General features: G+C 56.5%; 4 protein-coding genes across 4 annotated transcripts; all 4 read right to left on the bottom strand.

Moving 5' to 3' along the window:
- Window positions 1–685: 685 nt before the first annotated feature.
- Window positions 686–2,794, bottom strand: LMXM_36_4240 (conserved hypothetical protein; the record flags this gene model as incomplete). Its single annotated transcript, XM_003874733.1, has 1 exon — window positions 686–2,794. One exon carries the CDS (start codon window positions 2,792–2,794, stop codon window positions 686–688), a length of 2,109 nt encoding a protein of 702 aa, XP_003874782.1.
- An 828-nt stretch (window positions 2,795–3,622) lies between these two features.
- LMXM_36_4230 (conserved hypothetical protein) lies at window positions 3,623–6,862 on the bottom strand (the record flags this gene model as incomplete). Its single annotated transcript, XM_003874732.1, has 1 exon — window positions 3,623–6,862. One exon carries the CDS (start codon window positions 6,860–6,862, stop codon window positions 3,623–3,625), a length of 3,240 nt encoding a protein of 1,079 aa, XP_003874781.1.
- A 1,088-nt stretch (window positions 6,863–7,950) lies between these two features.
- LMXM_36_4220 (conserved hypothetical protein) lies at window positions 7,951–9,699 on the bottom strand (the record flags this gene model as incomplete). Its single annotated transcript, XM_003874731.1, has 1 exon — window positions 7,951–9,699. The coding sequence occupies one exon, from the start codon at window positions 9,697–9,699 to the stop codon at window positions 7,951–7,953; it is 1,749 nt and encodes a 582-aa protein (XP_003874780.1).
- A 1,218-nt stretch (window positions 9,700–10,917) lies between these two features.
- On the bottom strand, window positions 10,918–13,872 carry LMXM_36_4210 (conserved hypothetical protein; the record flags this gene model as incomplete). Its single annotated transcript, XM_003874730.1, has 1 exon — window positions 10,918–13,872. One exon carries the CDS (start codon window positions 13,870–13,872, stop codon window positions 10,918–10,920), a length of 2,955 nt encoding a protein of 984 aa, XP_003874779.1.
- Between the last annotated feature and the right edge of the window lie 1,792 nt (window positions 13,873–15,664).

Raw genomic sequence — 15,664 nt, 5'->3', positions numbered from 1 at the left:
GGAGAGTTATACTCTTTAAGAGGTCATACACGTGTATGCATGTGTTTGGCACGTATGCCCTGCACATATGAGGGAGATATGAGGGAGGGAGAAGGGTGGGGGCTGCACGGAGGGGAGAGAGAGAGGGGGGGTCCAGTGGTGTGTTTTCGGTGCGGTGGTGAGGAGAAAAGGTGTTGTGGAAGAGGGCAAAACACACAACGCAATAGTGAAGTTGAATCCAAACGGTGATAGGCGGAGAAAAGAAGAAGAGACAAAGGAGAGAAAGCGCGAGAGAATAGCACGGGCAGGAGAACGAGGGCAGGAGGTGAACGAAAAGCCGTTTACGGAAACAGGCATTTCCGGAAAAGAAAACGCATGTCCAAAGGCAGCGCAAGATGCGTAAAAAAAAAGGTGTGAAGAAGTCTATTTCTTTACCCGCTTGTGTCGCTCCTTTTCTCCTTTCGGTGGGACGCTTGCGCTCCTCTTTTCTTCGCTTCATTGAAGGGATTGTTCGGTGTGTGCTGCCTCAACCATCAAGGACCATCCGCCTTGGGCATCTGATCAGTGCGCGCTTATGTGCCATTACTTGTTGCCTCGTGCACGAGCGGGGCTGCACGGGTGGTAACAAGGAAATCATCAAAATGGGGAGCCTTAGGTTCTCGTTTTGCCTTCTGTTCGCTGTGTCCGTCTCATATCTTCACAGACTTTAAGCAGGGATGGCTTCGCGAGCCATCTGTTCCACCACCAGTCCAAGGTCCACACGCCAGAGCGCCACAGTGCAGTCCTTACTCGCGGACGCAAACAAGTATACCAGCTGCTCCTCTGCAGCCAGAGATTCCAAGCTGCTGTTTGGAGCCGGCGTGCCGGCGACGTAGGTTTCGCGCGAAGGCGATTCACTGTATTGTGGCAGGTTGCCCTGCGTGACGGCCGTCGAGTTGGATGCAATACAGGCCGTGATCTTAGTTGAAAGAGTCCCAGGCAAGCCGGCATACAGCCTTGGCTGACGCACGTCAAATCCAAACGTCGCCACCCGCGCGATCGACGGCGGTGCCGTGCGCACCTCATTTATCGTCTCTCTTTGGTAGCTGAGAATGCTGACGAGTCGCCCATCGCGCGCGTCGTACAGCCGCAGCGTGCTGTCCCAGCAGCCGGCTACGACGAGATTCCTTTGCAAGAAGACGCTACCAATCCCTTTACGCAGTGTCGCACTCCACACCAGGTGCGCCTCCAAAAGGCCCTCCTCTGTCGCCGACATGTCGTAGCAATGCATGCCGCCCTCCGAGGAGCAGGCAAGCATGCGCCGACCACTCCACCAGCAGACCAGCGCCGAGTCGGCAAATGCGCGGGTGACGTTGCGCACCTGAGCAACAGACAAAGATCCACCAGCGTGGCATGACCCTCCCGGCTGGTCTGCCATGTCAGTCACGTCTGCGTTGCGATAGCGTGCCAACACAATGTGGCCGCTCTCAAATGCGACAGTAAGGTGCTGCGCGTCGTGGCACATGGTAAGGCGCATGATTGTGCCTCCCTTGAACGTGGGGCACGCCGAAAAGGTGCACAAGCGCCGGACTGAGAAGTTGCTGGACGTTGTGGTGGCTGCAGGGTCAACGTAGCACAGGATCGAGGCGCGTTCGCCCCTAGAAATCACAGAATCAGGAAAGGCTGCCGATGGAGAAGGATGGTCAAAATCACTTTGTCCGGAGACTCTGGTGGACTTCTGCTTCATCTTCGCCTGCCGTCGCTCCTCTGCGGCTGCTCGTGCAATGAGAGCATCCATCGGATTCATCCCGGACGTGTTAACGTCTTCCTTCTCTTCTTCGAGGACGTTCGCATTGCCCGACGACGAGCGGGGCCTGTTGGAAGCCCCTTTTTCTTCCAGCTCTCTTGTGCTCGTGAGACGAGTGCTGTTGGGCTGACGCCATGACAACTCCCAGACCGTCACCTCACCTCCCGACTCGTGAGGAACGGCGAGGTACGTCCGCGTAAAAGGGCCCGCGGTCTTCGAGATGCTCTCCACTGGACAGAAGCCGTGCTGCGGGGCGGTGAGCACCACGACAAGCTGCGGTACTCGAGTGGGCGGTGAAGAAGCAGGTGCATCAGTGCACTGGCGCTCGAGGCACCAGATGTACACCCGTTGATCGCGGCAGTGTGTGTAAAAGCAAATTGTTGACGAGGGTGTGAAGGCGAACCCCGGTGCACCGCTATCCAGAACGTTCCCCATTGATAAAGAAGACGCCTGCTCACAACTGACGCTGCGGGTTGGTGCCCGTCGGGAAAGCCGAAATCGCGGCCGCCCTGGGTGCGTCCAATCACTGGTACCCTTCACGGCATGGTCAACAACGGCGGGGCACACAGTACCGCTCGATACTTCTGCATCTGAGCCACGCACCAATGAGTCAACAACACCTCTGTTCTCCGCGACTGCTATTGGCTGCGGAGACGAAAGCGACAAAGGAATAAATCCCACGGACAAAATGCTCTGACTGTGCGGGCCAAAGGCCCGAGTACCAGCTTGCTCCAGCAACACCTCGTCCTCTGGCACCAAACCACCTGTAGGAGTGCCGCGATTACGACCGTGTTGTGAGATGCCACAGAGCTGTCGGTGAGCTTCCGTCAAGGCCGAGAACGAGATCATCTTGCGCCTTGTGGAAAGGTTCCACAACACTACAAGACCACCAGCATCTCCCGATAGGAACCAGCTTGATTCATCTCGCTGGTAAACTTCCGATGGGTAGAACCTGCAGCTGAGAACCGGATCCGCATGCTCTTGCAGTACAAAAAGCGGCGGAAGCGATTGCTCCACAGTGCTCGGCATGGCTTGCTGAAACCTCCCGTACAGTCAGCATACGCTCTAGTCGAACACTGGCACTTGCTCGAGTACCACCGCGCCCATTAGCGCGCAATTATAAGCTACACGCCACAGCACAGTCGGCAAAATAAATGCCCGTTCAGCCCATGACGAAAAAGGGAGATGATAAAGGAGAGGAAGGCAGTGATGTCGAACTTGCGCAGCGATTGCATATTGCGATGACTTCCAGGAGTCCCAGCGTCAGGAGTGGGGACAAGGATCTCCATATGCCGCAGAAACCCCCTTGGAAACATCAAGAGGGCGCGTACCAGCCGCATTGATTCAAAACTAGTAGGAGACACCGTTGAGGTATTCAGAGGATTGCATAGCTGTTTCCTGTCATTTGGCCACGCATATACGTCATGAAAACAGACGATGGGGAGTAACATACATTGAGATGCAGAGCACAAAGGCAGAGGCAAAGGAAAAAAGAGAGGACGTGCTCAGCAGGACTTGGAGGCACTGCAAACACATTTGATGAATTTACATCTCAGCCTCAAACGAACCTGAAGAAAGTAGATCCCCTCCAGTTGAGAGGGTGAAGGGAAAAAAATGTGTTCCAAAAAAAGATAGCCAGAGGAGCTGCGTCTGACGAGAGAAAAGAAGCGTACATAGAGCGTAAGAAACAAAAAAGGAGTACATCAATCAGTGAAAAAAAAAAACGAAGGACGAAAGAAGTGATCCGAATGCGAAGAAGCGGTGCAGGTATCTAAGTCCTGTGTGGCGAAAATGAAAACAAAATGCAGAGGTCGATTGTGTCCTTGTACGCGTCACCAATGCTTTACGCTACATCTTTTACTCAATCAGTTTTACCTCCAACCGTCTGCAGCCTTCAATGGCGTCGTCCTCAAGGGTGACCGTCTGAGATACATAGTAGTCGGTAGAGCGAAACTGGGTCTCATCATTCACCTCATGAAGCTTCACGCCACGCATGTCGATCACTGCACGATAAGGTGTTTGATTGACGTGGAGCAGACTCGAAATACTCTCCAAGACGTCGCGAGGGATAGCCGTCTTTTCCAAATCCAGATGCTGCAGCTGCGGGTTGATCTTAAGGGCAAAGTGCAGTGCCTCACCGCTTTTCGAGCCAATCGGATTTCCTGCGAGGTTTAGCGCCTCGATTGTGTGATTGAAACGCAGTACCTCGGCAATTGCGACGCAACCCTCATCACCAAAACTGTTGCTGCCAAGATCCAGTGACTTCACACTGCTGCTGTTCTGCAAAAGCCCGGCAAGAACAAGCACCTCCTCATCCGTCAGCATGTAGGAGTTTGTGGTTCCGTTAAGATCGATGTCACTGGGCAGCTCTTCGCCGCGCGTCGCTGTCAGGTACAGTCTCTTGAGTACTTCAGAACCCATGTTCAACGCAGCCAGTTGAGCAATATGCTCCAAACTTTCGGTGGAGAACAAGTTCCCGGTAAAATTTACGCTGCGAAGGTGGGAAACACGCTCCAAGCAAGCGATAATTTGCTGGGCACCACACTCATCAATCTGGTTGTCCGATAAATCCAGCGACGCCAGCAAAGGACACATATCCACCATCTCCAGAATGTACGGAACAGAAGCTGAAGAAATCGTGTTGTGCGACAATTTCAGAGACCGCAGCGTTGGGCAGCGCGCCAAGCTCGCACACAAGAACTTGCACAACGAATCATCGATCGAGCAGTCCACAGGGCGGCTCAGATCGACGTCGTCGACAGCAACGCCAGCATCAATGGAAAGGGAAATACGCTTCAGAGCCGCCGGGCCGCTGTTCAAGGCGAGGTTGCGCATCAGCAGCGACGTGTTCCCATCAGCTGTGTCGTCATCAGTGATTCCAATCCACACAATGCTGGTGTTCTCCTCGAGGCCCTTGGCAAGGGCCTCCATGCCGATTTTAGTGATGTTGGTGTCATATAAAATAACTTCACGAAGCATATTGACCTTCGGAAAACATGTCGCCAATTCTGCCGCGGCATCATCATCGATCGGGTTTTTGGATAAAATGATCTTTCTCACTTTGCACGTGCACTCTGATAGTGTCGCAGCCAGTGCGGAACAACCCATTCTACCGATACGGTTGCCACTCAGGTCAATTACCTCCACAGACGTGTTGTTCCTCAAAACGGCACAGATGGTGGAGACGGTTTGGTCGTCAATGACACGCTCTTCATCAGGGTTGGAGAGCTCGATTTTTGTGAGAGATGCATCCCCATCATTGAGACGGTAGAAGACGCGCTTCACTGCGGCACACTCGCGGTTAAGAGAGCACGTCATCTTTACTTGCTCAACAAACTCGGGGGCAACACGGGTGCGCTCTAGCTTGAACTCACGCAGCGCGGTGTTCTCGCGTAGCACCAGTGGAAGTGCGCTCAGAGAATCCGTATCCATCATGTTATTCGACAAATCCAACGACTGCAGTCCTCCATTCGTTGCAAGTGCCTCACAAAGGTTTTGAGCGCCCCGGTTCCCGATCATGCAGCTGGAGAGGTTCAGCTCCACAATTGTGCGGTTGTCGGCAAGGTAGCCCGCAAGGAACGAGGCACCCGTGTCACCAAACGAGTTGTGTGACAGGTTAAGCCGCCGTACAGTCGAATTAAGCCGAAGCGCCTGGGCAAGAAGCCACACAGAGTCATCATCGAGAGTGACATCTTTGCCAGAAAAATCAAGCACGACCACATCCTTGCTGTTGTTCTCGATCAAAGGCAATACTGAGCGGATTCGCGGCGGGGCACGATTCACCATGGCGAGCCCGGCAATTTCCTGGATGGAAGCGGCGGAAATGGCAGGGTTTACATTGATGTTCAGAATTTTCAGCCTCGGATTTGCGCGGAGGGCGGCTGTGATGAACTGGACGCTGCCCTCATCGAGATTGTTGTTGGCAATGTTGACCTCCTCCACCAGGCTGGCGCCTTTTTCCAGCACAGCAAAGAGTTTTTGAATACCAGTAGCCGTGATGCAGCAGTTTGCCAATTCGATCACCTTGATGGAGGTGTTCTTCTGAAGCGCGACCGACAACAACTCCAGCCCTGCGTCATCAATCAAACTGTTGCTGATGTTGAGGTGCTGAATAACCAAACTGTCTGCGATGTAATCAGCGAGGTACTTCATGCACATGGGTACCGGCCCATCCCACTGAAGATTGATCTCTTGCGCAGCAGAGGAATTGTTTCGGAGGGCGACGACCGCATGCTTGATGGAAAGATTCTCTTGGTTCAGCTCGCACTCCTTCTGAACCAGACGGACATACGTTGGTGTGACTGAGCATTTAGTGAGCACGAAATTGGTGATGCAGTGGCTCTGATCAAATGTGGTCGGAATGAGCTTCCGCACAAGATCGTTTGTTAGCCCGACGTTCGAAGAAAAGTCAAAGCTGTTCGGGTAGCGCTGATTTGCGAGGTCAGCAGCTTGGAAAAAGCTCAGCACGGAGTCATTTGTCAACCTGCAGTTCTGGAAAGAAACCGCAGCCACTTGCGTGTCTTTCAGAAAGGTACCGACTGTAATCATACCTGCAACGCCAAGGTCCATGCCGCTGAAATCAACGCTCTGCAGGCCCTCTATGTGGAGGAGGAACCGCAATAGCTCTTTTTCCAGTTCGCAGTAGGTCATCCCAGAGAAAGAAATGTGCTGTGCGCTCCCAGTAAGTAGCGCAGAGCGCACGTCATCAGTGCACTTCTCTGTTTTGCTCAAATAGTAGAGACGGGACGCCGTCGCAGCGCTGCAAGAGTTGTTTCGCAGGTCAAGAAGCTTGACCGACGTCTTTTTTTCGAACAGTGGAAAGAATGTGAGGGCACCATCTTCGTCGATCTGATTATTGCGAAGGTCCACTGCTTCAACTGACGCCGTCGGCAGGTAACGCATCAGATATGCCACCCCAGCGGCGGTAATATTGTTGTTGGAAACATCAATGATTTCCGGTTTAGAAGGTGAGTTTTCGATCGCGGTGATGAGCAGCTGCAGCTGATGATCATGGAGGTCGGCTCCGGCACACTTGATGTGCGCAACACCCTTCTTGGAGAGGCTCTGGAGAGCCTCTTTGAAAAGAGACTCTGACATGCTTGTTTCTTTTTTCTTCGCGGCGGAGTAAAGTGTTGTGCAGCTTGCAGAGAAAAAAGTATTCAAAGGGTGTGGTGAGCTTTATAAAAGAAAAGGAGATGCGCCAGCTTATCGCCTCGCCAACGAGCGAACATAAAGAAGGGAGAATAGTGGAGGAGTACAGTGAATGGTGAGGAGTCTTCCAAAGCGTAAGCGGGTGTGACATTTTGAAAACACCAGTGTCGTCCATTGGTGCGCATTATGGTAACGGCATTACCAAACCACCGTTAGTGCAGCTGTTGTTGTACGGAGTTACGGAAAAAGCACACATAATTTTCGTTTCATCTTGAAGTGCGCGTCTGCAGTTGTAGGTTTTTGTTGCCGATGTGGCTCAAAGAATTCAAGCAGTATGCGCACTGATGCTCTGAGTCGCAGTTTTGTAAGCGGCGCCTGCGTGCTGCTCTGCAACATGATTTACTTGCTGGCATATCAATACGCAGTTCTCCAATAATGGCGTGCTTAACGCTCTGGACAGCACACGGGAGTTACAGTCATGGCCACCACATCTTAGTGGTTTGTATGCGTATAAGGATCTGAGAGACACTGGCCATGGCTTACCATTTCGAATGAGGGGGGGGGGCGACAGCTCAGTGTGATTGAGACTTTCTGGCCACACCAGGGTGGGCTACGAGGAGGGTGGGATCGGATAGCGGTGCGCAAGGGGTCAGGGTGCACCGCTTATTCACAGTTGTCTGCTTATTTCGTCGAAGAAATAAGTGCTCCTATAGTGTAGCGGTTATCACCTCGGACTCTGAATCCGATAACCCTGGTTCGAGTCCAGGTAGGAGTGACTTTTTCCAGTCCCCCAACCCCACCCAGCCCCCACTTTGGGGACACCTGCAGGGGCTTCCGTGGGGGGAGTCTTTTTTGGCGAGGGTGTCGGTGGGCGTGGGGTGAGGATTAAAGGGGGGAGGGGTGGCGAGCGTGGTGGTTCAGCTGGATGGCGCGTGCCCTTCGATTGTGTTTTCACTTTTTTTTGCTTTGTGCGACTCGGTGAAGACGGAAAATGCACGGGTGACGTGTGTGCGTTACACACCAAAAATGATGATCTATGCCGCCTGTCCAGTCGAGAGGGCACAGAGCTCGGCTGTCAGCGCTGTCGCCAGCCGCTGGCACAGGGATTCGCTGAGCCCATGCAGGATGCTAAAGCGCTGCGCTACGTCCTGTACGTCGTCACCTGTGTACAAGGCAAGGCGGTCTCGCTGGCCTTGCGGGAGATCGACGTCAACATAGAGCAGCGGCTTGCGCGGGTGTGCCACCGGTGCCCGCACAGCCGACTGCGAGCCCTGCCGCTGCTGGCGCGCGGCGATCATGCGGCGCACCGCCGTCTCAACGCCAGTCGCCAGGGGGTTTGCCGCTGCTTCGCCCCGGTAGCCGCCGCTGTCCTTGACGGGTTGTTTCGTCCAACACGCAAGGCTGTCGCGCGCCTGGTGAAACTGCTGCGTGCTCGGCTGGAAGGTTGACCGCGCGGTCGACGCGGGCTTGCGCTTCTGCACGATAGCTGTGCTGCTGAAGCTAAGAGGCGACTGCTCATAGACGGGGTTGATGACAGGCTTGAAGGTACACTCGCGCATCAGCCCGCCAGGCACGCGCTTCGTCGCCCTCTTGAGTTCCCTGCTAGTGGTGCTCGAGAGCAGATGCGAGTCACTCGGTATTACGCGCGAGGAGGAATTCATGCGACGACTGTGTGATACCGACGCGCTGCCGAACCGCGACGCCGCGGCGAACGGAGAGCAATGATGGGTGCGGGGTGTGACGCTTGAGCGGGCCGGCGTGATGATGACTGGCTCGCCTGGGTTGCGCGGCTCCGGACTGGGATCGAGTCCCGCCGCCGGTTCCATGGACATCGGCGACAGTTCCTGGCTTCGCACATCAGTCTGCGGCTTCTCCGAGGAGTCTGGGATACTGGAGGACGCGTCGGAGATGTTGGTGCGCAGGAAGTCAGCGTCGCTCTCCGCTGTGTTACTTCTCCTTTCGTCGCCACTTCCGCAGCTGGTGAGCGGCGATGCGCTCTCTGTGCCCGAGTGTGCCGCTCCCTCGCCACCTTCGCTACTACTGCACGCGACGGAGGGTGAGGACGATGACCTTGAGCTCACGGCAGAGTCGCTGCCACCGCTGCTGCCCACCTCTGCCGCTGGCGCCGCCTTCATGCGTGACGGTGGTGCCCCTCGGCGTGGGACTTTCTTAGCGTAGGTATGGCGCATTGTTGCTCCGTTGGGGGAGTTGCCGCACTGCTGTGCCGCAGATGGCGAACGCGGCGTGTTGTGTGTGACGGCCGCCCGCCAGACTGTCGAGAAGACGTACATAAACCGCGCCGCGTCAACCGTTTCGTCGCGCTTGGTGGCTTCCGAGGCGCCTCCTTCGACTGTCATTGCCTTGAGAAACTTGGCGATCAGGGCATCGTACCGGGGTGAGGTGATACCGAGTGCGTTTAGCATCCCAAGCACCGCCGTCACGTACACCACGCGCGGCCGACGCTGTGGGAGCGAGCCGTCGTCGTTAACAGAATGCACGCGGCGCACCAAGGCAGCTTCGGTCTCGCGCGCCTCCCTGATCGCCACGCCGCGCCAGAGACTCCACACGGCCTCTACAGTGTCGCTCTCAGTGTCCGCAGCGAAAGCTTCTGTCCCGGGGCTGGGCGTCGGTGTCCCTCGCTGCGGCTGCCCGCGGTGGTCCTCACGACCAGCAGACCGCCGCTGGGCATCTTGTTCCTGGCGCTCGCGGAGCGTCGGTGCATGCCGGGCAAGGCGCCTACTGCGTGGGTTGATCTGCGGCTGGAATAGACATGCGTCCTCCATAGTGTGCTTCTATGAATGGCTGTGGGTTGACTGAGATTGGAGAGCACTGAAGCATGGCAAACATTGCGCGTTCAGAAGGCCGTGGGGACACCAAAAGCGAGGCAGATGTAGGAGTTCTGCATTTTGTCCAAGCTTGAGGCGCCCAGTGCCGAGCGAAAGACGATGCTGCCATGCACCCACAGGCAAAGAAAGGGATGCGACAGCAGGGGGAAGCGGAAGTCGGGCGCGTGCGTCTAAGCATGTGTGCGCCTTCTTTAAGGCACATGCTGCACACACTCGATGCGTCGAGCCCGCCTAGGATTGTCTGAGTGTGCGGCGGCGAGCCGACCGACGCGTGTACACACTCAGAGTATTCAGAGTAAGCATGCTGGATGTTTTGCCGCTTCCTTATTGTGGCGCATATTTTCCTTCGCTCCAAAGTGCCCATTTCTCTGCCATAGTGCATTGCCTCAACTCCGCTCGGTCCTCCCCAACGTCGCGCAGGCGCATCGCGTGGTGCGAAGAAGCCCTAGACACATGCGTCCCAGCCAGGCGCCGACTCAGCCATCTGAGAGTACGGTCTCTGCCCCCACCTCCACTCTACCCTCTCTGTTTCGAAGGTTGCCACCTGGTGCATTTCCTATGGGGCGGACTCAGCCTCGCCCCACACCAGCAGTGGATAGCGAGGGTCGGGTGGGACACGCTCGAGTCACGCTGGCACGCTGTCATCATGTAAATGGTACAGACGTGTTCACCGTCGCAGGCCGCTCCGACGCCATGCCATCCAGAACCTGACTCTGTCAGCACGAGAAGCGGCTCGACACCGGCAGGGGATAGAGAGGGACGTTGCTTGGCTCCCCCCACTCTCGTCATCTGGGTGTTGTTGTGCATAGAGAAAACAGAAAACAGAAGAGGGGTTGACTCTTACGTTGCAACGCTTATGCCCCCCCTTCCCCTCCCACCAACAGAAGGGGAGGGATCGAAACGAACACACAAGTCCTTAAACGAAAACCGACATACTGACGAGAGCAAGAGCACGGAAAGTAGAAGGCAAAGCAAGGTGGGGTGGAAGGGAAGGTGCAGACCTGCCACGCAGAATACTAGCCGGCTTGTCCATCTTGAAAGGTTAGACGGGAATACTACACGATAGCCAAGTCGACAGTTCCGGCAGCGCGCCAACGTGCTCCATTTTCTTCTCCCTGTTTTTCTCCCTTTCCTGCGTCGCCGCTGCCTTTTAGGTTAGAAGATAGAGCCAGAGAAGGTGCCCGCGAGGCAGGCTGGGTACGACACAAGGTGATCTACCGAGTAGCGCAGCGTGTTCTGCACCTCCGCCAACTCCTCCAGCGCCGACACGAGCGCGTCGCCGAAGCGGGTCAGCAGTGCACCGTGAGAGCGAACCACGTCCGCGAGGAGTCCTTGCACAAAGTCGACGTTCTTGTTTCGCCGCAACCACGTCGTGATGAAGGACAGCAGACCTTTCACGCACGCTTGCATCCTCGCCAGCTCAGCGACTGTGTAGCTGCTACCGTTCGCATAGTCCACCGCGCGCTTCAGCTCCAGGTCGATCGCTTGCGCGGTCTTGAGAGACAAAAGGTAGTCCATGAGAGCGTCGTGCTTCTCGTTCACGAGCATCTCCTGCACCGGCGTCAGCTCCTCCATGTCGGCGTGTATCAGTCGCCCCTTCGCGTTCCCGGTATCACTCTTGCGGTTGTCGGATACCATGACAAGAAACGTTGGCCGCAGCTCCTGCGTTGTGGGCAGAAAGAACGGCACATCCTTCTTCTTGGGCGGGAGCAGAGGTTGGCTCTTCTCCTTGATTTGGTCTAGGACGGTGAGGTTGAACCACAGGCGCTGTGGCACTCCAGCTAGCTGCATCCCCTCTGTCGCGATCGCGTCGAGCGCCGCTTGCTGTGCCTCCGTCTGTCGCCGACGCGCCAGGGCAATGTCCTGCGATGCATCAAACAGGTTTGCCTCTGCGACTGCCGCCTCCCGCGCCTCCGCTTCGGCGGCCGCGCGCTCCTCTTCCTCCGCCTCCGTGAGCGCTGCGGCTGCAGACGTGCGCGGCACGCTGCCGTTCGCGCTGTTCTCGACAGTCCCCTCAGCTGCCCCGTGCGCGGTGGGGAAGTGTAGCCACGGCAGCGTCTCCACCGCCTTCGCCTTTGGGCTCAGGACCACCTCCGGCACGTACCCGTAGCGGATGTTGTTGACCCACAGATACGCGCCGCGCTCACCGGCGTGCGTGGTGACGAGGAAGAGCGCATCGGGATGAAAGCTGAGGGACAAAGCAGGTGATGCGAAGCGATACTGCCCAACGCAGGCGGCGGCGGCCAAGTCCCAGACGAGCAGCGCACCATCACCGGAGGTCGATGCTACGTAGCGGTACGTGTCAGGCGCGAGCGCGAGCGCCGTAATAGGGCTGTTGTGGCCCTCCAGCTCGCGAACTGGAGTGCGCAGCTCCTCCTCCGTGAGGCCGACGTCGGGGTTGGCGTGGTAGACACGAATGGTGAAATGCTGCACAACAATGAAGAGCGATGATGCCTCGTGCATGCACGACTTGGTCATTGGCTGGCCGGTAGGAATGGCTGCCTTCAGCTTACCAGTCCACAGGTCCCACATCTTGATCACGCCGTCCAGCCCAGCCGTCACGACCACGGTGTTGCCGCACGCCACTTCGACGCACTCCACCGAGCTGTCATGAGCTCGATCGGCACCGAGGTCGGCGTCGAAGAGGTGACGCACACTGCGGTTCTGCAGGCTCAAAACGGCGACGTTTCCACTGGAGTACCCGACGACGGCGTAGTTGCCGCAGTCCGACAGCGCCAGAGCGCGGGCGGTGTGGGCGGAGGTCTGGATGCCGGATAGCTTGAACTCCATTGCGCGTGTATCCATTCGCCAGCCGCACGCCAGCGCCGACGCGGCGTGTAGCGACACAAGACTCGACCACTGGTAGTTGCGTGTGGTCGCGGCGGCGAGCGCGGTGGCAGGGGGGAGCTTCACGGCCTCCCGCCCCAAGTTCTTCTCGCGCCCGCGCTTGCCCAGCTTGCCCTGCGACAGCTCCCATGATGCGCGGTCGGAAAAGACGTGCGTGACGCGCAAGGCACGGTCGTTGCCAGCCGTGACGAGGAGGTCGGTGTTGTAGAAGATGGCGTTGGTGCAGCTTCCCATGTGCCCACGGCGCTCCCGCACCAACACGCCAAGGCCGTCCACGGTGTCAAAGCGGAACTGCATGAGGGCGTTGTCGGCGCCACCTGTGATGAGCAACGATGTGTACTCCGGCAAGTTAAACATGACGAGCGAGTGCACGACGTCGACGTGAGGACGCTCAAGTGCCTCCATCTCCGATCGCACTTGCTTGGAGCGGGTCAAGGTGCCGTCCATGCATCGATTTTCGAGGTCCCAGATGACCACCTCGCCACGGCTCGTGCCGGACACAAGCAGGCCGTCCTTGTCCGTGCGAAACAGCAGCGACGCAACAGCACAGCTCTCGCTATGGTCGAAGGTGGTGATCACCTCGTCCGTTGCCACGTTGCACGCAACAACCTTCCCCTCCGTCGTGCCGTAGGCGATGATGTCTTTGTATCTGCTGCAAGCGAGTGCCGTGATGGCGGCGACACCACCAGCGGTGGCGCATGACGCCTGCCCGGAGCTGCTACCGCTGCTACGCAGGGAGTACCACAGGCAGGCACCAGAGCGGAAGTTCCAGAGCTGCAGCGTTCCCTCTGCCGTCGCGAGAAGCATCTTGTTCGTGTACCCCGTCAGAAATGTAAGGCACGTGACCGTCTCACTGTTCTCCACCAGCATCGCCTGCAGCACTGTGCCCGTCTTGAGTTCCCACACCACAATGCGCTTGTCGTCGCCAACGCTGAACAGGAGGTCATCCTGGGCCAGTAGGAGTGTGATGCTCGGCTTCGTGGCGGCTTCATGGTGGCTGGACCAGAGGGGCTTGTGGTGCACGTAGACGTGCAGGCGCGGCCCCTCCGCGACGGCGCGGTACTTCCCAACCTGTGCCACCGCACGAACCGAGTCCTGAAACGTTGGACCGCCGCGCATCATTGCCAGCTCCTTGCCCTTGTAGAGCTGAAAGGTGCGGCCAGTGGCCACCATCAGCACCGGTGTGCCGTAGAGCAGTGTGGGGCACACCGGGACAGGTCCGCAGATGGAGCCCACCACCCGAAACGGGTCAAAGGACTCCATCGTCGCTCGGTCAGCTAACGAAAAAAGAGATGTTGAGTCGAAGAAGGAGTGTGACCGGGAGGAGCAGAGAGAGAGAGACGGTGTTCGTCCTTTCACGGACAAAGGTCACTCCGCGCTCGCTGTCCGATTCGCTGTGTGCGCCACACTTTATCCTCTCGTTGGTGCTGAGAAGAGAGCGAGGGGGTGGGGGGGGAGGGCCACTGGGGTAGCTTTCCTTTTCTTCTTTTTTTGGTTTTAAGGGGGAAGGGGTAAATGTGTGTTGGTATGTGTGCGAGGCAAGAGGGAGCGAGGAGGAACATGAAGTAGATGGCACGTTGACGTGATCGAGCGGAACCTGGATCAGAGGTGACGTACGAAGGAGGCTCATGGACAGAACGACTCGTGCTTGCGCGACGGGTATGTCAAGGTTGTGGTGTTAAGGAGCTGTGTTGCTTGCCAGCGCAACGGTCCTTGTGTTGACATTGTGTAGTGTGCACTGTGCTCTTGAGGAAGGCAGCTTGAATCGTCCCAAAGAAGAGGCACAGGTCGCCTCGCGTTTTCTCTCACTGTTTACCACCGCCTTGCTTTTATATGTGCTGCTGAAGTAGGCCTTCAGTTCAGTGACGATGTGACTGCCTCTACTTCTCCGCGACACCTGCAGTGTTTCTTTTCATTTCTACTGTTGTTCGTTTGTATGTTTTCCCGAACGCATGTTCATCGTTGCGCACCCGAGACGTGCACGCGAAAGCAAGCGCAAACAACGACAACCAAACGAGATAACCGCGAAGGAGCCGGGGAGAAGCAACCAAGAGCACAAGAGGAGGCACACATACGCACAAAGTCATGCAGGTTGGTTTCCAAGAGAACGCACAGACAAGTCCAAGCAAGCAAGCATGACTGATGATCTGAGTAGCTGTCAAGTGTTCACCATCAACAAGACGGAGTGAAAAAAAAAAGATGGGCTGCACGCAGGATAAAATAGAGAGCTGGTAGGTGAGGTGGGGCATGCGGGGGGAGGGGGGCGAGAGAGGTTCTTGTCTCTCGCCCAAAACCGAATGCGAGCATGGCAGTACACAGGCAAATTATGGAAGTGTGTGAGAAAGTCGGGCCTGTGCAAACACTTTAAGGATTGCCTGTTGCGCTTGAAGCACCATAGCAACGATGATGCGCTTCTTTGCGAACAACCCGTTTTTTCCCCTGTGTACTCCCCTTCTTTTTATCTGCTGCGCCCATTCTCGTGTGCACGCACGGTGTCTAGCACGGAGGACGAAAATATATATATATAAGGAGAGGAAAAAGGGTGGGAGGGGAGGGAAGGGGTGTACCGAGAGCGATGCTGCAGGACGCACGCGGACACATCTACGAGCGTGGGATACGGGAAAAATGGGTGCAGGAATAGTCGAGCATGGAGAGTGTCGAATGGCGTCATCAATGCTTCATATAGGAGGTACGTGCACATAAACACTCCAAACACACTCAGCCGTACAGTTAGGTGCCGCGTAAGGCACATAACGAAAGAAGAAGAAAAGATGGTGAGGCCCCATCATTGTTGGTTCCGCTTGCGTGGCACGACACAGAGAGGGAAAAAGGGAGAGAACACGAGAAAGAAAAGGCGTAAGCGTGACCTCAGCACGACCCTGTCTGCCAGCGAGAGAGTGCCCGAGGGCGAGTGCGTGTATGACAAAGAGAGGGAGAGAGCAGCTTGGAGGCAGGCAGCATCTCCCAAGGCAAAGAACAAAACAAAGGGGCGGGAATCAAGAAATGAAACGCAGAGATGGAACCACAGAAGGTCCCCACCCTCCCCCGAATTCAC

The sequence above is a fragment of the Leishmania mexicana genome, chromosome 20 (genome assembly GCF_000234665.1).
Source record: "Leishmania mexicana MHOM/GT/2001/U1103 complete genome, chromosome 20".
In the NCBI taxonomy this organism is placed as follows: Eukaryota; Euglenozoa; class Kinetoplastea; order Trypanosomatida; family Trypanosomatidae; genus Leishmania; species Leishmania mexicana.
The sequence above is the reverse complement of the archived record's forward strand: the minus strand, read 5'-3'. Positions and strand labels throughout refer to the sequence as shown.